Source organism: Astatotilapia calliptera, chromosome 2, assembly GCF_964374335.1.
Source record: "Astatotilapia calliptera chromosome 2, fAstCal68.1, whole genome shotgun sequence".
In the NCBI taxonomy this organism is placed as follows: Eukaryota; Metazoa; Chordata; class Actinopteri; order Cichliformes; family Cichlidae; genus Astatotilapia; species Astatotilapia calliptera.
In genome coordinates this window covers 22655740-22681803 of record NC_137423.1, presented here as the reverse complement: position 1 = coordinate 22681803, position 26064 = coordinate 22655740, and the positions used below count along the sequence as shown (strand labels likewise).

Below are 26064 nucleotides of genomic sequence, written 5' to 3'. Positions count from 1 at the left end.
AACATTCGCAGAGATGAATGAGCTGCATTATACACTCAGATATTATTTTTCATTGCATTACAGTGCAGTTGGTCGCGAGATCGAGTCGTTTGTCATGCAAGAAGTGAATGTAGGCAATGTAGCTGACTGAAAGTGTAAACAGTTGTGTCTTTGGGTGTCAGGTTCAATCTGATGAATGAATGGAAGATCTTGCATGGGGAATTGTTTAGGTTCCACCTGCGGCCACTGGATGGCACCAAAACTACACAAACACACCAAGAAACAAATAAAGGCTGTGGAGAGAAACTGCTAATAAATAAATTATGAAAGTGGTAAATGTTAAACCGCTACCTGTAGTTAAACTAAGGTAGGTCATGGCTGCCTGCGTATTCTCAGACTGAAGCATATTCTCCAGCCTGTTGTTTGTTTGTTTTTTTTTATTCCGCCCCCCTGCAGCCACCGGAAACGCTAGATAAAGCCGAGGCTGGAAAGTGCGTCACACAGCTGAGCTGCGGAGAATAAACGGAACCTGCAGTCTAGCGCCGCAAGTCCCCCTCCCCTGTTATTTTTGTTTGCACAAGAAAAACCCAAGCTGACGTCTGTTCTTCCAGCATGGTGAAGATCGCCTTTAACTCGGCTCTGGCGCAGAAGGCGCTGGGCAAAGAGGTGCCAGCCGCTGTTAAGGTGAGCTAACGGGGCACAGCGCTGCGCCTGAGCCCGGTGTCCGACTTTAGCCTGGTAGCAGGCCTGCTGTGCCGGATCGGCCAGCAAAGCGTGTGGACTTCATCCATGTGAGCATTCACAGGGTTGTCGCGCATTGTTGTGCTAAGTGTGATTTGACACGCGGTGATTTTTGCATAGCGCATAGAGCAGGACACGATGGGACCGCCCATCTCCTGCACAGCTGTTTTTGTGCGGAGGACAAAGATGGGGTGGGATTAAGGGATTGTTTAATCAAAGCTGAATGTGAATGTCATGCTAATATGATGTGTGCGTGTGTGTGTGTGTAGGACCCTGAAGTGGCCTCTGCTCCAGTGGGCGCCGAGGGCTCCACAGGTCGCTGCCTGCTCACCTTGTTAGGCATCGCCTTCATCCTCAGTGGGCTCATCGTAGGGGGGGCCTGTCTCTACCGATATTTCACCCCAAAGGTGTGTGCGCGTGCGCTGCAGCTCATTCTTCGTGAATATTCTCTTACACATGTTACCATCTTTTAAAAAGGGGTTGCAAAGAGTGGGAGGGGGTCTTATGAAATCAGAATATTTGATTTTAAAAAAAGCATTTAAAATCTAAAGTCCTCTCAAAGTAAGTACCTGTATATGTATGTGTGTGTGTATATATATATATATATATATATATATATATATATATATATATATATATATATATATATATATATATATATATATATATATATATATATATATATATATATATATATATATATATATATATATATATCTCTGTGGGGCAGACTTTGCAGACTGCCTCTGGGAAATTAAGCAGCTGTATGAATTAATTTGGTTATCCACTGACGTTATCAGATATGTTTTCTTCCTCTCATAAACTGTCACTGTCTAGAAGTGATGAAGAATTATTAACACTGGTTTGTACCGTTAGAAAACAGAGTGCTATTGTTCACTCCTTTTCATGTTTAGAGAAAGTGCAGACTTCACCTTTTTTCCCCCAGTTGTTGTGTTGCCAGCAGGAGGGTCTTAGAGTCAATGAGATGAGGCAACCCCACACCCATGCAAATGAAGCAAAGCGAGGTGGGGGGGAGAGCAGTGTGTGAAACTGTAACTGTCAGTATGTTGCTTGAGAAATTCTGATAAAATTGAGATTTCATCACAGGAATCTGTTGCTCTGAATTTTGTCGTGCTTTTGATCTCAGCTGTTTCCTCACTTCTAAGCTTTGAAACTGTAGTGACACATGATACACAGAAAAAGATAACAATGCAGCAAAACTCAATGGTCCAGTTTGTGGATTTGCACAGCATTGAAGTGAATCTTGGACTAAAGTGGAGAAACCCTTGCAAAAAGAATCCATATCAATAATAGGTGCTGCCCCCTGTTTTGGAGGAAGGAAGGTTCAGGGTTTCAGTAGTCGTCATCATGGGCTCATCCGATTAGAATGAAAATAAGCAGTCATCAATCATGTGCAGGTTTTGTTGTTTTATTGTATATTGTATAACGGGTAAAGGAAAGAAAGACACACATGGACTGCAATCAGCATCATGGGCTCATCCGGTTAGAATAAGAATAAGCAGTCATCTAATTATTCTCAGGGTTTTCCTTTTATTCTCCAAATCAATAAGGCAAAGAAGGAAGGAAAGAAAGACACACATGGACTGCTCTCTCTCAGCTGCCGCCCCATGTGGGAGTGAAGAAAGAGTGAGGGGTAGGTGAGTGCAGTCCTTATATAACGAGTGACAGGTGAGTGCAATTAAGGCCAAGCACCACACCCAATCAAAGGTGAGGAAAAGAAACAAGGTGCATCTGGTGAAGTGAATGTGCTGAAAGGTGAGCCTTTACAACAGCCCCCTCTGTTCATTTCATTCTGTTTGAAAGTATGATTCTTTTGATTGGATGCTCTTTGCAAACAAAAGGTAAGAGCACTGGGTGGGCGGGGCTTCTGACATCTCAGCCAGAGCCAGTGTGCCATAATTATCAGCATAATTATCACAATTTGATTTGCAAGAAAATAAATGCCTCACATATGCCAAAAATGTTACTGGAAATCTTTATTATCAGTGCCATGTGGAGAGTGAGTGTGTAAACATAAGCTTAAAACCTGATATTAAAAGAAACTATGATCAATAGTCATGGAAAAACTGTAGGCTTGTTTGTGTAAACGTAGTCCTGCTATATGCCGTGATGTAACTGTGCTGGAACCAAGCAGAACATGCGTGCTTTGGCTCCCCCTGGCAGCCTGAGCTTCCTCGACAGCTGCGTGATTGTTTTTCAGTAGTTGGTGCAGTGTGTGAAACGTGAACTTTAGACAGGAACAGAACACACAGATTCACAGCTGATATTGCAGATTCACAGTAATACCAGATGATGCGTCTGTGGTTGTAGAGGCAAATCCCAGCTGCACTGCTGGTTGAAAATAAAATAACTCTATTACGGTGCGTTTTCTTTCTTTTTTTTGTAAAATGTACATAAGCAAAGGTTCCAGTGCCCCCACCTCACTTTACATGTTCTTAAGACTAAATGAGATGCATTCTTCATCAGAGGATGTATCATGGCGCGATGGAGTTCAGAGACGTGTCGTCCGGAGCAGAGAGCCAGCCTTACTACTTGCCGCGAGTGGAGGAGGAGGTGGAGATCTCTGACAACATCGCCGTCATCAGCGTCCCTCCTCCCCGCTTCAGGCCCGGAGACCCCGCTTACATCCTGCACGACTTCAACAGGGTGAGGATTGTGGACTCTGTCACACTTGGCGCAGCTCGGTGGATGATTTCTGCTGCTCTAAATTCTTTCCCGATGATTTCATGTGTGTGTGTGAGCAGAAGCTGACGGCCTATCTGGACCTGACTCTGAGGACCTGCTTTGTGATTCCCCTGAACACCTCAGTAGTTCTCCCCCCTCAGGACCTCATTGACCTGTTCTCACAGCTGATGGTGAGTACGGTCCCTCCTAGCAGCACCTGAAGACACAGATGAAAGTCCAGACTTGGATGACGGACAAACCGAACACATAAGTCTTGTTAAAGCTCATGCACACATAAGAAATTCAGGGATGTGTTGTCATTCCACAAACTGTCTGCTCTTTAATCCTTCTCAAATCTGTAATATCTTTAATTTGTACATATGAAGGTAGGTTTTAAATATTGGCTAAACTGTAAAGTTCCTGTAATTCAGTTTTCTATTATTCACTGGCAGAGACTATGCAATAATATCATCTTAAGTGAAACGTAGGTTCTTGACAGGAAACTAAAGATGATAAATGAGCGACTTCCATCCACAGGCTTGTCCCCTTCTTCCTTTATTCATGCAGTAAACTAGAAGTACGCTGCATTTATACTGCATACTTGTATTCAAAAAGTCTCCATATTCAAATAGGGACTTTTTAAAAATCATTGATGTAGTGTTGGGTAGTTTTAGCATGTGAAGGTGGAAAAAGCTTGGCGGAGTTTAGTTTGCTTAGTGAGGAAATCAGGAAATTTCAACACTTGGTGTAGAGTTGTTTCACAAATCTATGTTTCATCACCTTTTTAAAAAAAAATTTATTCAGTTTTCACTGATCTGTTTTATCTGGTGGAAGATCAAAAGTATTTTTTTAATTTAAAAAGGTGCCCTGACAGTCTCATGCTCTGGTCTTTGTTCCAGTCTGACTCTTACCGCAGCTACCTGGTGCACGAGGACCTGGTGGTGACGGAGCGCATTGATGATGTCAAACCTCTGGGCTTTTATATCCGCCGTCTTTGTGATGGAAAAGAAACGTACAGAATGCAGCGCCGTGCCAGCCTGCCAGGTATAGATGTGATGGAAATGTAAAACCTCTGATTAACGTGCAGCTCTGTGGCAACCCCTCGGAAATAGGGTGCAGACCAGAGGAACTTGTGTATATAACATGCATGTCTTTAACTGTATTAAGCTGTAATATATAATCCTCTTTAATCTTTATATTACTTAATTATATTATTTAATCTTTAATTACGACATCACTGCTGTTATGCAAGATTTTTTTGCTTTACTCAGCAAGTGCAAACTAAAAAGTTTGAGTTTGCAACTTTTCCATCCTGTACTTGTCTCGTATTTTAGAAAGGAAGCTACTTGGCTGACATTAGCTCTTTCATAAATAACCAGAACGTCAAAATCAATGTCTGTATATAAAATATATCTGAAACTGGACTTTGTCTTACAGTTTCAGGATCATTTGCATTCATAGCTATGTGTAGAGCTGTTAAGTCATAAGCTAACATTAGCGGTAGCTAATGGTAATAAATAACCACACAGTCAAAATTAGGTCTTGTATTTAAAAGACGGATGCCCCCAACATGACTGTGCTCCTTAGTTTCAGGACTACAGGTTTGTAGTCATGAGTTAAGCTTTTTGGTAATACCGTGGTGCTGCTTAGTCATAAACTAACATTAGCGGTAGCTAATAGTAAGCCACACGATGAAAATTAGTGCTAGTATTTAAAAGACAGACCCCACCGACATGACTGTGCTCTTTAGTTTCAGGACTATAGATTTGTAGTCATGAGTTAAGCTTTTCAGTAATATTGATGTAGTAGTGTTGTAAAGTAATCAGCTAACATTATCGCTAGCTAAAAAAATAGCCAGACCATAAAAATTACTGTACTGTATTTCACACTGGTTATGTATAAAACTGTATGAGCTAGCTTGTTTAGCAGAGTGTTAGTGTAATTTATTATGATTTTATCTTTTGGCTAACAGAAACAGCTTTCAAACAAAATACGCTGACCACAACATAAAGGAAGCAAGCTGTCACATAATGCAGTTACAACTTTAGGCCTTCATACATTTCTGATGGTTGAGTTATATAAACATGTATCCCTGTATAGTTCTTATCAAGGATGAAGTTAGCTGCTGACATTGATAACTTTTTATTTACTAGGTACACATTAATATTGATTTTGGAGTCACTAATCACTATGGCTCAAACAGAAACTGCTGACTTATCAAGTAGATGCAGAAATTATACAGTGTCAAACACACTTTGGTTAGAAACCGAATAAGAGGACGAGTGTAAACAGGCACCAACCATGCTTGACACATCTTCCTAAATGTAGTTGTGTTTGAAATGTGTCAAACGCCCACGGCTGAATATTGAGATGAATACTTAGCACTGCTGCTTATTTGTCTTTTTGTTTGTCAGGTGGAGGCATCCAGAAGCGCTCTGCGGACGAATGTTTCACCATCCATCACTTTGAGAACAAGTTTGTGACTGAGACCCGCATCTGCAAGGCTTAAGCATGAATATAGGTCATAGAGAGCGAGAGAGGGTAGGTGGGAGTGGGCGGTGAAGGGAACAGCAGAAAGTTACTTCTGTACAAAACTCTTTCCAGTTTTTGCCTCCCCTGCTTTTAATCTAGTGTTGAGTGAATTTAAGTTGCAGCATTAGAGCCTAGCCCCCTTCTCCTCTGATGTACTCCCTCGAACCCGTGATAGGTCACAAGTGCGTAAGTATTCATTAGCTAGTCTTGTACTGGTTATTACTTTAAGTCAGTAAGCTAAAGTTAGATATACAAGTTTCATTTATTACGTTGCTTTCTGTTTTGTTGCTGTAGTTTCCTGCAGACAGATCTTATTGATGTTACTATATAACGACACATCCGCCTCATCCAGAGCAGAGCTATTAGTCATCCTACTGAATATTCTAGTGAGATCATATTAGGCGTGTGTTGCGTCAACCTCCTGTCGCCGCTCTGACCCGGGTGCACGGTGCAGGTTCGACCAGGTATTTGTATTCTGTTACAGCGTGATATAGCACAAGTCAGCATGGAGATGTCTGGTACAGTATACGTGTAACATGCTTGTCCATGGATGGTAACGCAACGCTCTCAAGTCACCACTGTTTGTAGATATCCCCCACAGTGCTGCTGTGTGATAACTTTAGTGTTTCTGATGGTCTCATACCTGATGGGAAACAGTCCAGCACCCTTACAATATATGACCAGTTTTTGTGTTTGTGTTTCAAGCTTCATGCGTGATCCTTAACCAGAGTGATGAGCTAACGATGAATAAGCTAAAGGGAAATTTCACTTAATTTGACTTGAAAACAGTCGGTTATCTAATTTGACTATTATGTATCCGTAGTGTTATAACACGAGATGGCTCCCTGTGATCTTTACACACATCGTGTGCTTAAATGGAAAACAGTCGTCCTTGATTTCTGAAGTCTGTCGAGCACATTTTAAGTCATTTTTTAGTAATTTCCTACTTGATGCCTGCACACAGAGACAATCAACAGGAAGTGTGTTTGTAAAGATGGGGTTTCTGTCTCTGCTTTTTAATTGAATACTAGAAGATATTAGGGGGGGAAACGCCCAATGTTGTGTGCAACTACTGAACTGAACTCCACTTTGTTGTTTGAATAAAGTTGCATTTGTTTACCTACTGAACGTCGCAGTGGCTTTGTTATTATAATGGCGGTGAAAGCGGCACCAACACTAACCCTTTTATCATCCTGCGAAGGACATCGGGTTATCAAAACACTGGATCTGGAGGAAAACTGTCGCTGCATTTCGGGGTTTTCCTCTCTTTCACTTGCTGACACTACTCGCCCTTCATCGAGGAAATGCAAATTGAGAGGGGGAAGGGGAAAAAAACATTTATTGAGAAATAAATAGGTTTAAAAAAATAACATTTTAAAACTCTACTTCCATATTTTCACATTCCCGTTTCAGCATAAATGTTATTTCCATAGTTTGCAGGAAGTTGAAGTTTGCATAGTCTTCAGTCTCAGTTAGTGGTTGCGGGGAGGCTGTCGCCACCAGAAGTTTAGTCCTCCTCTTCGTCCTGTTCTCCGGTTATACAGGACAGACGCCGGCTGAGATGTATGCTCTCCGGTATCTCTGGCTTGCTCAGTCGCCTCCAGAATTCATCAGTAGTGAAATAGTACATGATAGGGTCCAGGCTGCAGTTCAGGCTGGCCAGGCAGAGTGTGACTGGGTGACTTCGAAGAACCAGTTTCTGAAAGTCACAGCTGGTAACTTTCTTAGCTTTGACCATAAGGTCGAGAGGCATCGTGGCGTGGTAAGGTACAAAGCACACTAAGAAGACTACAGCACAGCTTAGTATCATCCTCAGCGCTCTCTTTTTCTCCCCTCTGTCAGAAATAGCATTTGCTGTATTTTCCCGAAGGCTCCAAATAGTCATGCACGTGCAGCCTAGCACCAAAACGAGAGGGACGAAGAAGCCGAACAGCTCTAGTAAAATCAAGAGGGCCCACATTGCCAAAGGACCGATATCCTTCCGCAGAGGCAGCTCCGTGAAACACTTATTTGTGTCGTTCCTTTCGGGCAAGGAAGGATCGTGTCTGAGCAGAGGGAATCCGAGGCAGACGGTACAGATGATCAGCCAGATGATCCCACATATTAACACGTCTCCTTTTTGTCGACCCGAGTTGTACAACAGCGGACGCATGATGAGCTCACAGCGACGTATGCTGACGAAAACCAGGAAGTAGATGGAGGCATACATGTTGACGTACTTGAGATAGAAGCAGAACATGCAGAAGAAATACCCAAAGGGCCAGGAGTTATTCAGGTAGTAGTAGATCCGCAGAGGCAGAGAGAGCACCTGAGGAGAGGCCAGAGTGACAAAATTGAAGGCAGAGAACAGCAGGCAAACGCTGATGTACATATTTGCTCTTTGGCGATGATGGTAAGGAGCTCGCTTGGTTATCTAGTAAACAGAAACATTTCTAAATAGATTTTTAAAATAAAATCCTCCCCGTTAGGCAGTTCATTGGAATAAAGAGATGAACTTCTGTAGTTGTTGTGTTCTATAATGGAAGTTTTTTCTTGTGGTTGGAATTCTCCCACAACTCTGCCAACATCTAAGAGTCATTTTGTTTTTTTGACTTCCTAATTTAGTACATGAAAGCAGAACAAAAACTAAAGAGGTCATTACACTAATTTGCTTTATTGCAGTTTTAAAACCGTATTGTAGGATCAGCATTACAACACTAAATGTAACTATTAGAGGCACGAGTAGTGTAACAAGTACTTCTTGCATGCAAACTTCTTCCCTGATTAAAGCTTGACCCCTGAGGACGGCTATGTGGTCACTTAACCACACAACCACATCATGTGATTTCACAGTAATGGTTTAAACTAGAAAGTAAGTGCGAAATACGACTGAAGAGGATTTTTTACCTGCAGTAGGTCGGCCACAGCCAGGTTCATCATGAACACCACGGCCTTCTTGGTCTCTCTGATGTAGGCCCTGAACACCCACAGCGCCAGCACGTTACCCAGCAGGCCCGGTGCTAAGATCACACTGTACACCACGGCATACAAATGGTGCTGGTAGTCTATTATCTCACTGGTATTGGAGCAGTTCATATTAGGAGAACTGACATTCATGTCAGTGTTAAGATGAGCTGCCTTGCAAACCAGCAGGAAGCTTGTATCAGCAGAGCTGCTTGTAGTCCGGTGACGGGTTGGTTTGAGCATCCATGCCGCTGGTTACATCATGCTGCAGCCCGTGCAGCTGGTACTCTCTGCGGCATGTCAGACAGAGGAAGAGTGTCTTTTGTTTTAAGTTTTTGTCCAGCGCTGATGTGTCCTCCAGGCTTCTCTGCGATCCCCAAAGAGTCTGGTGGTCTGGTAGAGGAAAGAAAAGTAAGTTAAGTTAGTGTAGTCGGAGGTGGAAAGCGTTACCAGAAAGAGGAAGAAAAACAACTACAGGTTTCTGTGCTGTCACCTCACACCAAGAGGTTCTGTCTCTGCCTGTTTTCTCACACACTGTAGTACAAATCAGCTCTTGACAGCGACGCAGTTGAGTTTTAACTGCTTTATCTTTCGCCTAGTGCAGCCTAGGGATATTAAAGTTACTGTTTTGCATGTTGCATAGATAGCCATCAGAATTGGAGAAGGAACCTTTTTAGATGAGACACAGATGACATTGTGCTCGGCGGCAGCACCTGCCAGCTATAATCTCCCATGTGTTTTTATGAATAACGTAATTAATCAATGATCCTTGATAGCTGTGTTTTTGCAGTGCCCTTTACAGCAAGCGTGCAAACCCGCAGAGAAGTCGGTAAAATCCCCCACGTGCTGCTTCACTGCCGAGCATTATGGTGCCTGCACTGAGTCTGTGTGAAATAACTACGGCGCAAGGCATCAAAGTGAAACTAGCGTGGTTAGCGCAGGCAGACCAGGCAACTGGTTAACAGCCCAGCTCAAGGAAAAACCTGTCACTAAAGAGCACTTTGAGATGAGGAGCAGCACCGCGGGTGGTTTTTCGATGTAGGTGACGCCTGTAACGCGCTTCTTTTTTTCCCTCCTTCTTTGTGACACACACACAGAGCAGAAAATGAAAGTAACAGAGATGAAATTTTAAAGCTTTTAGATGACCTTCAACTTAGATTATCTTCAAATGCTTTCGGTTCAAATGGAAATAGTAATGTTAGGGACTGAACAGCCTATAGGTGCACACACCCACAGCTATAAACTTTAGTGCGTATAAACCAGTTTAAAATTATGTTTTTTTACTTACTGTTGTCATCCTCTTTTTGATCAGCTTTTGTTTCTTGTTATCTTATTTCTAATGAGACTTATTAGACCCTAGCAAACCCAGGAACGATGTGGTGTTGTGATCTTCCACATACCTAGTACCCAGACACCTGCTATGCTCAAATAAACATCTCCATGTGTTTATTTCTGGCCTCCATTAGTACATTAATCCTCTATCAGTTTAAAAGGGACAATGTTTATCATGTGGACCCTTAAATCATACACTGTCTTCCTCCCTTCCCCCTCTCTTTAAGCTAGCTTTCTTCTGATTGGCTGCTCCTTGCAACCAAAAGGTTTGAATAGCTGGTGGGTGGAGCTGCTGTGCTAACCGCATTGGGATATTTTTAAGTGACATCATCCAGAGCAAAAAGCAGTGAAAAAAAGAACAGAAACTGTGTTTAGAGTATTCTGAAGCCTGAACTTTGACTCACAGGGATTAGTAATGCATACTCTGATGTCATTATTTGGAACTTTGGCCTTGTTTAGCACTATGAGAACACTATATATGTATGGCAGAATGTTAGCAAAGCATATTAGACCTACTTTAACCAGTTTCAGGACATCTCAGGATCATTTATGAACCATTTTATCGATGTGAAAATGCAAATCAGCCAGTAAAATATTGTTCATATTTGACAAGAAACTTACTGCCACGTAAACTGTTCAGAAAAGCATTTTTTGTTTTGTTTTTTACACCTACTATACTCAAAACACGCAGCAAAAATTGTGTAGCTATTTTCGTGCGTGAGGGGGAAATGGCACTTGCCAAACACAAGACAAACAGTGGTTAACTAACTGCTCCTAGTTCTCTTTATGGGCTCCCTCAGCAGGTTTTTATACACGATATTCGCGTTCCTGTTGCTTAACTAAAAGAACGCCACATTTCTTTACAGGGAAATGACTAAATATAGTGGCACATTTGACTACATTTGAATGCATACATTTGGCTGCTAGCATTGCACTGCTGTTTCAGCTGCAACAGTAAAAAGATGACACGGTTTGAGTATTGCCTTCTCACCCGTGTGTCTGCCCTCCCCTAAAGAGTCACGAGATAAATTCTGCGTTGGAGTAAAATGATTAATAGGGTGGACCTTTTTAGAAAAAAACAAAAAACCTTTATTTGGGAATATATTTTTACTTTCTTCAATGTTAAAGCTATTTATCTAAGACATTTACACTTTTTTTTGTTAGTTTGTACTCCTTGTTTTTGTAAGCGGTTACAAGCCAAAGAAGTTTAGGCAGCAGTCTTTTGATAATGACCTGTTTAGTAACTTGTACCTTTAGCAGTGTGTAAGTAAATGTAGCGGAGTGTAAACAGCGATCCCTGCCTGGGATGTACCAGTGTAAATGTATAAAGTAGTATTTGGGCCTGAACTTAACTCCTCACAATCATACACAAACAAACAGTGGAATTTTATTTGTAAAAAGGGGGGGTATGCTAAGCTTGGACTGCTTCTCAGCTCCCTGACTGCCTTTTATGCTCAGGCCGAGGCCCCAGTAGACCGTCAGCCCTCGGACTGCCTTTTAACTCAGTGACCGCTGACCTGTGTGTTACTGTTTGAAAAGGATTCTCCACTTATTACTCTCACTTATGCACGTACCATGTGCTTCCTTCCAAGGCTGTGTGTTGATTTGTATGATGTGCAAAAGGCCAATCTGTGACAAGCTCTCGTTTCCTTCTCGCAGTAGAGGCTTTAACATGTATGTACAGGAGTCAAACCGAGACCATCTGTTGTGAAAGTAACATGTTTACGGTAACGAGCGTCGAGATCAAGCTGAAATTTCCATCTAACCGAGAGAAGTGAGCTGTTTTTAAAAAGATAAAGCTAAAAAGAAAAGGCAAGTGCTGCTCCCCTACCTTAGGACTCAGTAGTTTTCATCAGGTCTTGCCAGTGGAAACACATAATCTCATCTGCTGTGATTCACCTCCGTCTGTGGGCTGCTGGCATGTAAGCAGCTTTCTGAAGATCTGACCTCGTGTTTCAGAACCAAAAACGCTGCCGGTGAGCATCGGGGTCCCTCCACGTGTGTGTGCCCTGTTCAGATACACAAGAAAATATGCCGTGATCTCCAGGAAGTCCACTGACACATAAAGACCAGACACCCCAATACTGGCCCTCACACACACACACGCACTTCAACATAACAGGCATTCCACACACTGGAGAAACAGACAAGGTCCCCCATGAGCCATGACTCCACATAGAAAGCATCCACACACAAACCCCCACACACTCGCTACTTTCTCCGAACACTTCTGAACATTATTAGCAATTAATAATCAACCTCTCACCTCTGTCTTTAAAGATGCTGGAGAAACGAAAAGCTGATAAGACCGAGGCGTCAGATGAAAAACTCCATCCTCCTTTCTCCTCCTCTAACACTCTTTAATTTCAGTGTCCCGCCTCTTTCTCTCTCTCTGCCTCTCTCTTTCATTCTACCTCTCTATCTATCTTTCATATCCATTAACTTTTGTCTTCACTCGTACTCTTTCCTGTTTTGATTTCTTATCTATCACTCGTTGCATGTGTGTCGCCCGTCTGTGTGTCTGCTGTTCTGGGGATTTTAGCGCGCACACACACACACACACAGACACACACACAGAGGGCTTCCTGTGAGCGTAGGGGTGTGGTTTACAAGAATTTTCTTTTGACACTTCTGCTATTACACTCTTAGTTGCCATTTCCTTGTGGACAAAGTCAACACGTCAACACGCACTTTTTTTGTTTTATTGACAGGACATCAAAAAAAATCAATCAAAAATAAATATTTACACCAAAGCCACGACGCAAACTTTCACAAGTTACAATGTGACACTGTCAGAAAGCAAACGCTACACTTTGATGCGTGTGAGAACAGAGAAACAAGAGGCAGGTGCATTTTGGTGGATGATTCATTCTTGGTAGATTTCCTTAGGTGGGCTGCATTTGTGCGTCTGGGGGCTGATGTAGACTCAGAGTTGGCTCAGGCTTGGCCTGTACAGATGGGTGGGTGGGGGGGCGCCTGACAGTTACTGGTTTCAGAGCTGCTGTAACTGCTGCCAACTGCCTTCACCACTTTGCATTCTGAGAGGAAGTGAAGCAAAAATGAGCTGGCACCTGTTTTCACATTTTACCTGAAAGAAAAAAAGTCCAACTCGCAGTGAAGAAACAAACATCAGAGCCAGAGATGAGACTTAAAGCTTTTAATGGGAGTGCATTTCACATACAGCTTTTATTACATAGCTTATATCAAGTTTTATACACACAAACTGAAACATTGGGCAGCGTTTACGATACTGCATGTTGGAGGGTGTTTTCTGCTTGCTTTAGAGGAGGCGGGCTTCACACAACTCAGGTCAATGTCTTTTGGGTTGTTTGTGTTCAGACAGCTGCAACATGTCAGCTGATCATATCCAGCTTGGACCCGGTGTCAGTCGGCTTTAAAGTTCAACAGAATCCTTCATGGACTTTTCCTCTGAGCAATGCTACTCCCTGTATGAGGAGGTGCTCATGAGTCTGCTCTGCAAAGGACACTGGGTCGGTGATGTGGTCGGGGAGGAGATGGAGGACGAGAAGGAGGAGGTGCGCCTTTTGAGGTGCATCCTAAACTCGGCTGTAAGAAAGTAATAAAGGATGGGGTTGAAGCAGCAGCTCAGGCCCGCCATGCACAGAGACACTGGGTGAAACTGGAGCACCACCCTTCTGACGGTGCAGCTGGACACGATACTCTGCTTCACCATCAGGTAGAGCGCGAAGTTGAGGTGGTACGGAGCGAAGCAGAACAAAAAGAGAATGAAGCAGCCCACCACCATCCGCAGAGCACGCCGCTTCTCGCCATTTGTGTGCTTTTCATTCGGTTTCTCCGCCTGGCAGTTGGAGGTGACTGAGTGGAGGCGGCTGCGTGCTGAGGAGTTGAAGGAGTTGTGCTGATCCTGGATCTGCTTCTCCTTGAGTGACCAGAAGATGCGGACGGTGCTGTATGACATGCATGCTAGAGGGATTAGGAAACCACACGCCTCAAGAAAGACCAGCATGGTGATCGTCAACGAGAGAGGAGGTTGGCGCATGGGCAAGTCTTTAAAACAGCCCGCCGAAGTGGCGTTGGAGTCTAAACTCTGTTTGGTGACACCTAAGGGAAACTGGGCATGGGTGCTGTTTAATGCCACTTCATTTTTGCTACTGTTGTTGCTACTCCGCATCAGGATAAAGGGAGAGCAGCTCAGACCAACCACAACCCACACTACAAAGCTGATCAGCAGGTCATAGCGACGCCGCCACCTTCGAGCCGTGAACGGCTTCTGCAGGAACAGACACCTCTGCATGCTGATGCACACCTGAAATCAGAGAGAAATGAAAAGAAGCTACTTTGTTATTTATTCTGAGGCACAGGAAGCAAAGCAGTTCCAAGAAGGAAGACAGAGGCTTTCATTCAAATCACTTTCTGCTTTGGAGTTTAATTTTTAAGACAAAAACAACAACAAAAGTGCTTTGTACTGACATTTGACTGATTTTAAATGTAATGAAAACTAGAAAGATCTCATTTGATTATCCTTGTTCCCTGTGATGAGCATTATCAGGAAATTCAAGGCTTGCTTTCCCTAAACTGCCTGCTTACCAGGAACATTATAGCGGCGTACATGTTGAGATATTTCAGGTAGAAGCAGAACAAGCAGAGACCGCGTCCAAAGGGCCAGGTGTGCGTGAAATAATAATAGATCCTGAGGGGCAGAGAGAGGATGTGGGCCAGGTCTGCGATCGCCAGGTTTATCATGAAGATCACCGCCTTGGTCTTCTTGCTGTTAAACGGCACATACAGAGAGAGTTAGTGAAAACATACCTGAAAATCTAAAGGTGTGAACTTGTATGAGTGTTACCTGATGTATCTGAGGAGGACCCAGAGTGCAGTGGTGTTGAGCAGCAGCCCGGGTATGAAGAGTATCAGGTAGAAGTAGGTGTATATCACGTCCATTTTCTGATTCCAGACCGTTTCATTGTAGTTGCATTCAATCATATTGGTGACCATATTTCTTTTTCCCTCACAGTGACACCGATGATATAACCAAGCGTGCCTTTCCTTTGATCATAATTTTTTTTTGCTGAAGTACCTTTGACAGCTGAAAGGCAGAGGAGAACTTGTGAAACATCCGATGCACATACACGTTGCGCTTTATCTTTATTTTCATAATTTGCCCTTAATAAAAATCTTGTAGCCTGCGCGTGGAAAGAAAAAAGCTGAACAGTGCTTCATGTTTCCCGTTATGTTGTTGCGAAAGTTGAAACTAAAAGTTTGCTTTGAAAACTGGAATCAGCAGCTGCCAGAGCAACAGTCAACGGTGAACCTACATTTTCACTTTGGCAGGTGTGAAGCCTCCTGCAGTGTGACACATACTTTGTAGCTTTAAACCCAGTTTAACACAGAAATGCTCCAAAAAACAAGAGCAACTGCAAAAAAACTGCATACTGGTTTAATTCAAATCCAATTCAATTCAATTTTATTTATATAGCGCCAAATCACAACAGCAGTCGCCTCAAGACGCTTTATATTGTACAGTAGATCGTACAATAATAGATACAGAGAAAAACCCAACAATCATATGACCCCTTTAGAGCAAGCACATTGGTGACAGTGGGAAGGAAAAACTCCCTTTTAACAGGAAGAAACCTCCAACAGAACCAGGCTCAGGGAGGGGCGGGGCCATCTGCGGTGACCGGTTGGGGTGAGAGAACTGAATGACTGCAAACGTCTATATGTAAAAAAGTATCAAGTGTATTTAGATGAGATGATGTAATCATTGAGTCTAAAAGTGAATGTTAACAACTCATTAAAGGGGCATTCCATGAATTCAGTTCATCCACTTTCATTCGTTGCTGTTGCTCCTGACATCATCATCCCGATGATGTCATTAGCACTACAGGAAAAAAATTTAAGAGTTTGGCTTTTGCTTGAAAATCAACCGGGGCATTCATTTCATGCTATTTGAATCTGTTAGCCACTTTGCAACCCACCTCAGCGATCCCTTTCATGCTGCAACATCAACACCTGCTCTATCCTATGTGCTACTCCTCGTTTCACCTCAGTGTGCACATGGAAAGGCAGAGGGAGGTGTGTCCTCTTAGATCAGCTAAAAATAAATTGCTACAAGTAGAAATATCAGTCTTCCTTCACTATATTTGTTCCTTACTGATCAGTCAGGATATCCCCACCTTTCTTCTTTGGGGCTTGTTTGTGGGAATTTCTAAACAGATTTTGAAGCAGATGTAGCTGCTCTCTGGAGATAAGTGCCATAAAGTCTATTGGACTGGTAAGCTGCAGACCCAGATAAAAACAAGGTGTCATAAAGCAGCAGCCAGCAAAACACAGAAAAGGCTTGCACTAATGGCATATAGCAAAATTACAACAATTTTCTATATGAAGTAATTTTGGTCATCACAGCCAAGCTAATATGAAAAAAAAAATGATTCAGTTAAGATTTTTCTCCCCATTCTTGTGTGATGGTTAATTGTTTAAATTATGTGTTTTTATATGAGAACGCCATGAAAAAGCTGTTAAAGTGAAAATAAATCAAAAACTGCTTAGGACGGCAGCAGGAAGTGACCGGAAGAAAGATCGGGGACTGGCTCTGCTTATCACGGGAGGATCATCCTTCCTCTAACATCATTATAAGTCCGCACCCTTTCCTACACTAGGCCCACGAGGGGAACACAGTAATAGTGGTCGTTTTTTAAACTGCTTCACCAGATTCAGGCCTGTTTAGACTTGTCTGACAGCTGCTGAGACTCTCAGTTTAAAAAAGCTCCCTGATGATGCCTGTACGATAAAGAGTTGTGTAATACTATCTGAGGAGTTGTGCTTAAGGAAATTACAGAAACCGAGAATTCATTTTCATGACACACCATGAAACACGTGTAAAGAGTTTCTTATAGCTGTTAAACGTGCTAACATAAAATATCAAGTTGATATGATTAAATATTGGTGATACAGTAACTGGTGATTCGCTTTAGCCAACATCGAAACAAAAACAACAATAACGATAACTTTTTTTTTTCAGCGTATCAGAAATTTCAAAGTCTTTATATCTTGTGACACAAAAGCTTTCGTATGCACACGGCGACACATGTACATTTCCAGATTTAAGATTAAATGCAAAGTGAAAGCACTAATAACAGTCCGTTAACATCAGCAATATTCAAAGCATGACTGACCGCAGGGCACAGCAGCATGACGCCCTCACAGACATGTCTACACAAACAAACACTGTGTCAATACCTCGTTTCTTGTGCCTCTAAATCACCCGTATAGGCAGAAGGTCGAGGTCAGAGCCAGGAGCGACCGCGTGGAGCATCGCGCACACCTTCTACAAAGTCCTCGCGCTGTGCAGCAGAAAAAGGAGTCAACAGATGCCGAAAGAAGAATCTGTCAGCGCACTGCAGGTGAAGACAGCATGAAGCTGATGGTGATGTGATATGAGAGTGTTTGCTGGAGGTGGCGGGATCTGGTGTCACTTGTTCTCTGACTCAACTAGCTGCCAGTTTTGAAGGGAAGGGGAAGCTCTGCCCTATTGCGTTTGAGTGTTTTTCTGCAGTTTGCGACGTCGTCACTAGTGCTTAGCAACGCACGTAAGAGCTAAGACGAGCAGAGTTGGACACACATGTGGTTAAACCAAATGGCAGCAGGAAAAGAGGTTATGCTGAAAGAGCACAGGCAGATGCAGACACATGCTTGTTTTTCTTACCTCAGAAATTTCTGAAGATTTTCAAAAGATGTTTTCAAAGGTGATCTGGTCCGCAGACGCAGCAGATCCCGAGGAAATCAGCCCTCTTCTTTAGCTTCTCTTCTTTGCAGTCTGTATTTAAATACATCTACAGTGCAACACTGACGGTGTAAAAGTTGTCTCAGTTCACTGACAGCCGTTGTGACCAAAATAACTGCACTCATCTGCTTCCCCGTTCAGATTCCGTACTTCCGTTTTTAAATCATAGTATTTATTCAGCAAAATGTAGGTTACCTGGCTCCTAGTCCTCTAAAAATTAAAAAGAAAAATTAAATAAAAAAACTGCATTTGTGTGTCCTCTGACAATGAGCAGTAGCTTTTAGGCTTTGTTCTTGTGGTTATGGTTTTCGTTCACGAGGCCTAGAGAAAAAAAAGAAGGAAAGCCTTCACGTGCTGTAGAAATGTTTAACCACGCTTCAGCTTTATGACATACACTCGCCATCCTGTTACTTTCACAGCATGAGGCCACACCCAGAGAAAATAACTTGATAACACTTCCCATGCTTGCCCCAGCTGCTTTATGGCTTCTCTGAGACTTCTACAGGGCTGACAAACAGGTGACTATAAAGCCCAAAACAGGAAAATAATCAGCAAACGTGGAACGTGGTCTGTGGTCAGTCTGTCTCAAATTAAAAATTGCTGTTCTTCCAACTTGTTGCCACTAGATGTCAGGACAAGCCACTGGTCATAAATGACTGAGCCATGTGCATTTTTCTCTTCTAGATTTAGGGCAGACTGTTTCTTTAACAGACGTGCTCGAACGGTAAACATCTGACTGTTATCTGTTCAAAAAAATGGAAAAAAAGTGACGCAACACTCTTGGAATGAACCACTCGGGGGGTGAAGCTCATGCATACCTCTACACTCCCACTGTTCTTATTTCCTGGTTTTCTTCTCTCCTCCTGCTACCCTTGACCCCAAATCTGAGAATCCAAAGACTGCTGCCCCTCTGTCGTTCTGCTGCTAAATGCTCCCATCATTCACACAACCAGACGCACCCCCCCCCCCCCCCCACACCCTTATTTCTCACTGTGCATACCAATGAAGCAGGTATACTCTGTTACATTGCCAACTAAGGCAATGGAAAGCAAAAGTTGTAGTGCTTAGTAAAGGAATAGAAAAAACTAAACTTGTACCTACATTGAGTGTAATGACCCCAAGAGAATTTATTGAGCTTCTCCAGCAGGGGGCTGTAAGTACACAGAGAGAAGCTGCGAGCCTGCTGTCATCCTCGGCTCTACAGTTTATGCTTTAATGACCAAACACGAGGTGGTGCTTCAAGCATGGTGGCATAGGGACTACTTGTTGAACTACTGAAACTCGCTGGGTTGGAAGACGGTAGAGTTCAGCAACACAGCTGGTTGCTCTACACTGTGTTGTTTACTCTCTGGACCGTTTATAATTCCAAGGTTTGAAGATTAAATAAAGCCCTCCAAACAATCCAGCAATCCAACCCAAACTTGTAGCTCGGTTGATAACAGGAAATTTCACTGTTAATTCTGCATCTGCTTGTGTTATTGATTCCTGCCTCACAGCTGACCTCAACTCATGTGTCCTACACGTGTATGAATACTTCTGCGTCAGATCTACATTGTAACTTATGCAACAACCGAAACTTCATTTTAACCTTATGCCGAAATCTTCTAAATAACCTGCTGTGTACATCCAGAGAAATGTAACTAAACGTCAGGTTGATGCATACCACATAAGGCTGAGGTGTGGGGATAAAAGGAGTTTACTGTTACTATGTAGATTTCCCACAGAAGTATAAATCAAGTTTAATGTAGAGCAGTTAAGCTACAGGTGGTTCCTCCATCTTCAGATGCCAAACTTGACCAAAGTTTAACTTGATTCAGAAGCTTCTTCACAGATTCAGCTGCAAAATCGATTTATTTTGCTGTTGCAGATGCTGCTCTGACCGGATTGTGCATCCTCTTCGGACTTTATGATAAAGATTGGACAAATTCTGCACGTTTCTGCATTTTATACATGGAAATTCAGCAACACTCAAACATCCAAATCTGCTGACACACAAGTGTTTTGTGCTCCATGCAGTTTAAATCCATGATTTTGGGTAAACAGCTAAAGGCGTTCATCTGTACTTGGAGTGTTTGCACATTGCTGTGTGTAAGAGACTTTGAGCAGATCTGCAGTCTAAGGCCGGATTAAGACAGAGAGACCTCATTCAGAGGCAAACAATGGACCATTGCTCCAGTCATAATAAGCATTTGGCCTGTGACACAGCACACAGGCCGAGGTCCTCAACTAAATCAGAGCTGCCCTCTGCGCTGAGGACAAGCTCACACTGGCTGCTTGGTGAAAAACCAAGAAGCTGGAGTAGAAAAACTCCCGCACAAGTTCAAATGTACAGGCTCGCTGACAAAGAGCAGCTCAGAGCAGGTTTGACTGTGAGGACAATCACAAGACCGGAGCAAAGAAATAATGAATGCAATTCAAAAACAGACATTTACTGGCCTCAGTCTTCAACATGATGAGATACATTTGACTCAGCAGGTCAACACAATGCTGTGTTACACAGTAGCATTACTAGTAACACACCACAGTGATATAATGCACTGTGAAAGCTTGAGCTTTATAACAATAATACTTAAGGAACTGTTGTGTTACACAAGTACTAAACAGCATGTGGATGGACATCATCTTCTTCAGAGTCCAGTGGAAGTGTGCATGTCTTATGTTTGATCAATGACATGTCAGAATCTCTTATAGACCCACTTTGAGTCTCTGGATTATTGCAATAGTCCCAGTGTAGTTGGATCTCTGGTCCCTGTAGCGATCGCTCATAAAAACCACAGATACATTCCTCTGATCCCTGGTGCCGGGTTAATCCATAAAGCCCAGGCCATGCCTCAGGACTTACCTCAGGACTTAACTAATCTGGTGAGTTATGTGTTTTCCATTTTCAGGACCAAACAAGTGATTGTTATATTTGTTAAATTCAGGAGTTGCAGTCAAATCCACCCTGTCCTTCTTCTCCTTCTTTCTTGAGTCACAATTGAATTTCAGTGATCTTTGTCTCTTTTCCGTTGCTGGTCAGAGTGTGGGTGTCGCTTGGGACAGCGGTCGCTGTGTCCTTAGTCTCCGTGTCACTGCGGGGCATGCTCTCAGGTCGAGAACCAGACCCTTTGCCTCCCTTGGTCAGGCTCTTCTGGAAGCTCTCCGAGGTGAAGTAGTACACCACAGGATCCAGGCAGCAGTTGAGACTGGCCAGACATAGAGTGATGGGGTAAAGTGTTCGGACAAAGCGCTCCACAGTGCAGTTAGCCAGGGCCTGGGTTCGCACCAGGGCATACAGGAAGAGGATAGAGTTGTACGGGACGAAGCAGATGATGAAGATGCCAAGATGGACAAGGATCATCCGCAGGACGCGTTTCTTACTGTCACAGCCGTGACCAGCAGTCACGGGGCGACGCAGCGTCCGCAGAACCAGCGAGGAGCATATTAAATTGGCCAAGAGCGGGAGGAGGAAACCAACAATCTGGAAAAATAATAATAATAAAAACATTATGAAAATTACACCTTAATTCTACGTCTTGGTTATTGTAATAAAAAAACAAAGTCATCTGTATGTTGTGCGTCTCGATTCACCTCGATAAAAATTGTGATTTTAGACAGGTAGGTCTTCCAGGTGTTCTTGGAAAAGCCCTCGAAGCATGTGGTGGCTTTGTGTCGGCTGTTGATGGTAGAGAAGAAGGTCACCGAAATGCCTCCTCCCACGATGGTGAGCCACACGGCGGCGCACATCAGTGCCGCGTTCCTCCGCGTCCGGATGCCGCGTGAACGGAACGGATAGACTATCGCCAGGAAGCGGTCCACGCTGATGCAGGTGAGGAAGAGCATGCTGCCATAGATGTTAGTGATGAAGGCTGTTCCCGAAACCTTACACAGTCCATCTCCAAAAGGCCAGTTGCGGTTCACGTTGTAGAAGACCTTGAACGGCAACGTGAAAACAAACACTAAATCAGATAATGCTAAGTTGGTCATAAACATCGTGGTCTCGTTCTGCATCTTCATCCGGAAACAGAACACAAAGAGTGCGGCACAGTTGGTTATCAGGCCCGACACAAAGACCACGCTGTAAACCGCAGAGTACAAGTTGTACTTGAAGGAGTCGTCAATCCCACAGTCCACCATTCCGGTCTCGTTGATCACCAGGCTAGCCATGTTGAGAGCTCAGCCGCAGAGGGGGGGGCTCCAAAAAATATATAATAAAAGGGTGCACAACAGCTCAAAAGCTGTCGGGAAACGGGGGTGTTTTAGAGCGGAAATCTGGGGATCAAAGATGTCAGCAGGGGATCCACCAGTCAAGCCCCCTCGGAGTCATCGTCAGTCCTCCTGTGGAGATAGAAGGAAAAAGCACTTAGTCACTTCCTCATTACAAAACCACTCTAGTTCTCCAGAAAATGTGGTACAACTGAACATGATGCAGATTTCATTTTAGGAATATGGCTGGTTGAAATGTATTACTCCGTGTTTCTACAACTGAATCTCAAGTGTACAATTCTGAAGAAACTACCAGATAGAGCCAAGTATTTAAAAGAAACAAGATACAAACAAAACTACATGGATTATCCATCCAAAACCATCTATATGTACGTATTGATACAGTCCTAAGATTTGGTCATGTTTGTATGTGACAGGATCGGGAATCATGGAGTCGCTCGTGATCAGGTATCACATTTTATATTTTAATTCTGAAAGGCACTTATCCGTGAAATATGCCAAAACGAAAATAGTAAACTTGAATCTTGAACTGCATGATTATTATATATTGTTATCTGGCACTACTACATTTGTAGCTGATCGAGTAGAGTTAGTAAGGTAGGTTGTGAATGTTTCTCTCTAGTTGCTGGTCGACTTTTCTCTGCTTCAGTCCGTTTAGGAGGAAAATAACCTTTTAGACACAAATAACTGTGACGTCTTGTTAAATTCACACTATTGGCTAGCTGATAACATAAAGACATCAATGCTGCTGAAGTGGAACCTCTGCAGAAATTCTTCTCCAGTGCTGTTAATGTCAACTGCAGGTCACAAGTTCAGCCTCTGCCTCCCTGCTGCAGTGCTGTGCGGAGTTGTTTCCACAGGAAGAGGTGAACACGGCACGGTTAGCGTAGTGTCAATAGTGTCAATCGGATGGTAAGTTTCAGTATCGATTAGCATCCGAGTATCAATTTCTCTCATAAATGTAACGCTAATAATGGGTCAATTCAATTAATTCACGGGATTTATATGTAATTATTTGCTATAACAGTTACAAAATTGGGATATACCATTTAAAAGTGCACATATACAGACTGGGAAACTTTACGCCCATAAAAAGAGAGAATATTGAATGAATAACCACGCTACTTTTCATGAAGTCTTGTATGTAATCCCAGTAATCTTTCATATCAAAGATAAGATAAAACAAAAACTGAGGGTGCAGACACATTATGTCAGTATGCTGTGAAACTGCTTCTATCTGAACAGATATTGGCCTTTCACAGCAGTGTCTAATCAGAGGAAGTGAACAAAATTACTGAATATATAACTATTTCACCATTCTAGCTGCTTTCAGGACTGTGTGAGATAACATAGCTAGAGACCGGAATATGTACTGTAGTGGGATATCTACATATTTCCTTTAAATTCCATTTATGTCCATGAACCAGAGTCAAAGAGTGCAACGTAAAATGAATGTATGGCTGAACTCCAGCTGGAAGAAGTAAATAACCCAGCGTGGTGGAAAGAGCAGCTGAGAGCGGCTCCCACCATCACAGAGCACTGCTGTGGGGTGAAATACAATAGTTTTGTCAAACATTAACAATTACACTGATCTGATATTGTTCCAGACAATGTGTTCCCAAGTTGTTTACTCGATGCTAAATCTGAATGTGTGAGGTCAGAACAGGAAGTAGGCAGATGGAAATGTGTTGGAGAGTGGTAACTATCTTATCTCTGCCACATCCACAACAAATTCATTATTTGGATTGGGGTAATGATTTCCAGTGAATCACAGTGTTCGAGTGGAAGTAAGTTAGAGGAAAGAAGCATTTCCATGTAAAAGAACATGGGCATGAAATTGCTACACAAAATAAGAGTAACTTTCCTTACAAAGTATTACAAATGTGGCAAACTAAACAACGCTTTACACTGAGAAAGAGGTGACGTCACCGAGCAGAACTACAAACCTTTAACTGCTGAGTGATTCAGTTCACGTTAACACATTATTTTAAGTTTCATAAGCAGTGCAGCTGTATGATGTTGGTTTCTAAGGTTTCTAAAGTCAGTTAAAAGCAAACCTCTGTGATGTCATCACACTTTGTGTCCAATTAAAAACAGAAAATTTGGCATTTTAAAGCGATTCCTGCATCCATCATTTTTCAAGCTTCACCTAAAACTCTAATTCTAACTTTCTTTTTTTGGTCTTCCATGGAAATGTACCCATGCTTTCCCACCCAGTTAAATAACCCGACAAGAGCTAAATCTGGGTTATGCAATTACACTAAACAAGCAGTGAGGTGCTCTCAACAGACTCTCCAACGCACGTACAAAGTGATGAGAGTTCAGGCTGTGTTGATAAATAAAGACGAACATATCAAATATGGATTTTCAAGTTCGATGGAGTAAAGCGTACACTAGTCCATCAGCACTGTCCTGTGCCTCCATCAGCCTTTACAATACCCCTACTGTACCCGTCTGCACCAGACGCACGCTTACATATGCACAAGGCTCCACATGTGAACGCACAAACAGGCAAACACTTTAAATGTGCCAGTCCTCCCTCTCTCTCTCCCACACAAACACACTAACACTATGCTTTTCTGTGTGCCGTGGCTCAGGCCCAGGACCCCTGACAGCGTCCCTGATTCACCGTCAGCTGTTGTTGCCTTTAAATGCAGCAGAGCCTATAGAACCGGGAATCTGGCAGCTGAACAGCTTGTTTAAAAGTCAGGAGAACTTCCAAGGTTTGAGCATGTTGTGGATTGCCAGTGGTCCAGCTGAGGGTTCTCAGCCTGGAGTCTGTGATTTCTCGCACAGGTCGTGGACAGCTGCACGGTTACGGGGTCTCCCCCCGTAGCAGCGACAGAAACAGGCCTCTGGAGACTCGCTGATACCAACAGATCGAGTTCAGAGCTCAGCACATATCCAGCTGTTCCTTTCTCTCACATGCTAGAAAGAATGAAAGCACACAGGGCTGAAGGTGGAGGACGAGGAGACGCACAGCGCGGTGTAATAAACGGACATCTTGACTACTTCACAACAGTACATGAAGTCCTCTGGGTGTTACTTAGATCAAAGCAGAAACAGTCAAAAAAAAGTCAATATTAGAACTTTTTTATTATTATTAATAAATGTGAACATTTGCTAGTTTTCTTCTTCTATGATCCCAATTCGAGTATTGATTGAGACCTGAGAAAATGTATTGGACCTGTTTATTATTTAACTATTTTATGATAATATATACACAAAATTATTAATCAAATGTTTTAAAAATAAAGAAAACTAAAAGAACAAATATGGTGCTGGACGTAGTGTAATTTAACGAGGCTGTTACATGCACAACAAATACACAAAAATCTACTCATACTATCCATACTGCAAAAAATCTGTAGTAATGAGCATTACAGACAGATGCTAATGGTATTTCTATCAGCTGCATCACTCCATCCACAGCTTAGGTTTTCTTTGTTAAAGCTGTTAGACATGTTGCTGGTTTCAGAAGCTTCAAACAACCAGAACCCGATAAAAAGGTGTTTTGTTTTTTTCTCCATTAGAGACAAAATCATCGGTTATCATCAGCTATAAAGGGAACTATTGCAGCTTAAAGACAAAGCAGAGCAAACTTACTGACAGCTGAATGGACGGTGACAGCTCACCTCCCGGTCACTGATGTTTGTCGGTGCAGCGGCGCAGCTGTCAAAGGGGGCGAAAAAACCCTCCAGACCTTCTTTTATTTCCCAACTTAAAGGTTTTGCTGCTGCTCCGACTGCAAACTACTTTCCTTAGAGTCTCTCGCGAGTTAAACTGTAACCCACCAGCGCAAACCACTGGTTTTTAAGCGAGCCGCAAATCCTGACGACTCGCTCCGTCCGTCCGCTACAAATGTGACCGCATCACAACCC

General features: G+C 42.9%; 4 protein-coding genes across 7 annotated transcripts; 1 reads left to right on the top strand and 3 right to left on the bottom strand.

Moving 5' to 3' along the window:
• Window positions 1-440: 440 nt before the first annotated feature.
• LOC113033856 (integral membrane protein 2A) lies at window positions 441-7061 on the top strand. Its single transcript, XM_026188014.2, has 6 exons — window positions 441-663; window positions 990-1127; window positions 3208-3387; window positions 3486-3596; window positions 4305-4449; window positions 5820-7061. The coding sequence occupies exons 1-6, from the start codon at window positions 592-594 to the stop codon at window positions 5912-5914; spliced, it is 741 nt and encodes a 246-aa protein (XP_026043799.1). The 5' UTR covers window positions 441-591; the 3' UTR covers window positions 5915-7061.
• A 198-nt stretch (window positions 7062-7259) lies between these two features.
• On the bottom strand, window positions 7260-12752 carry gpr174 (G protein-coupled receptor 174). The gene is made up of 4 exons (XM_026187978.2): window positions 12479-12752; window positions 12044-12221; window positions 8824-9273; window positions 7260-8245 (listed from the first exon to the last, which is right to left on the bottom strand). Exons 3-4 carry the CDS (start codon window positions 9121-9123, stop codon window positions 7445-7447), a joined length of 1101 nt encoding a protein of 366 aa, XP_026043763.1. The 5' UTR covers window positions 9124-9273; window positions 12044-12221; window positions 12479-12752; the 3' UTR covers window positions 7260-7444.
• A 602-nt stretch (window positions 12753-13354) lies between these two features.
• p2ry10 (P2Y receptor family member 10) lies at window positions 13355-18399 on the bottom strand. 2 transcript variants are annotated; one of them, XM_026187963.2, is made up of 5 exons: window positions 17900-18399; window positions 17434-17537; window positions 15041-15280; window positions 14782-14962; window positions 13355-14500 (listed from the first exon to the last, which is right to left on the bottom strand). In XM_026187963.2, exons 3-5 carry the CDS (start codon window positions 15187-15189, stop codon window positions 13652-13654), a joined length of 1179 nt encoding a protein of 392 aa, XP_026043748.2. In that variant the 5' UTR covers window positions 15190-15280; window positions 17434-17537; window positions 17900-18399; the 3' UTR covers window positions 13355-13651. The 2 variants fall into 2 exon arrangements, with proteins under 2 accessions (XP_026043748.2, XP_026043755.2); XM_026187970.2 differs by lacking the exon at window positions 17434-17537 and having other exon boundaries at window positions 17900-18027.
• Window positions 18400-20385: 1986 nt separating this feature from the next.
• On the bottom strand, window positions 20386-26064 carry lpar4 (lysophosphatidic acid receptor 4). Of its 3 annotated transcripts, none has more exons than XM_026187913.2 (3): window positions 25790-26064; window positions 21548-22294; window positions 20386-21437 (listed from the first exon to the last, which is right to left on the bottom strand). In XM_026187913.2, the coding sequence occupies exons 2-3, from the start codon at window positions 22121-22123 to the stop codon at window positions 20949-20951; spliced, it is 1065 nt and encodes a 354-aa protein (XP_026043698.1). In that variant the 5' UTR covers window positions 22124-22294; window positions 25790-26064; the 3' UTR covers window positions 20386-20948. The 3 variants fall into 3 exon arrangements, with proteins under 3 accessions (XP_026043698.1, XP_026043707.1, XP_026043714.1); XM_026187922.2 differs by having other exon boundaries at window positions 25794-26049; XM_026187929.2 differs by having other exon boundaries at window positions 25819-26048.

Bases quoted from the DNA above. Each gene is read 5' to 3' on its own strand.
- LOC113033856 (XM_026188014.2), top strand. From the start codon at position 592: ATGGTGAAGATCGCCTTTAACTCGGCTCTGGCGCAGAAGGCGCTGGGC. The intron at 1,128-3,207 runs GTGTGTGCGCGT...ATTCTTCATCAG, and splicing joins ACCGATATTTCACCCCAAAG to AGGATGTATCATGGCGCGAT. The intron at 3,597-4,304 runs GTGAGTACGGTC...TCTTTGTTCCAG, and splicing joins ACCTGTTCTCACAGCTGATG to TCTGACTCTTACCGCAGCTA.
- gpr174 (XM_026187978.2), bottom strand. From the start codon at position 9,123: ATGCTCAAACCAACCCGTCACCGGACTACAAGCAGCTCTGCTGATACA. The intron at 8,246-8,823 runs GTAAAAAATCCT...GCCTCTCCTCAG, and splicing joins CTGTGGCCGACCTACTGCAG to GTGCTCTCTCTGCCTCTGCG.
- p2ry10 (XM_026187963.2), bottom strand. From the start codon at position 15,189: ATGGTCACCAATATGATTGAATGCAACTACAATGAAACGGTCTGGAAT. The intron at 14,963-15,040 runs GTAACACTCATA...GCCGTTTAACAG, and splicing joins GTCCTCCTCAGATACATCAG to CAAGAAGACCAAGGCGGTGA. The intron at 14,501-14,781 runs GTAAGCAGGCAG...CTCTGATTTCAG, and splicing joins ACGCCGCTATAATGTTCCTG to GTGTGCATCAGCATGCAGAG.
- lpar4 (XM_026187913.2), bottom strand. From the start codon at position 22,123: ATGGCTAGCCTGGTGATCAACGAGACCGGAATGGTGGACTGTGGGATT. The intron at 21,438-21,547 runs GTGAATCGAGAC...TTATTTTTCCAG, and splicing joins AAATCACAATTTTTATCGAG to ATTGTTGGTTTCCTCCTCCC.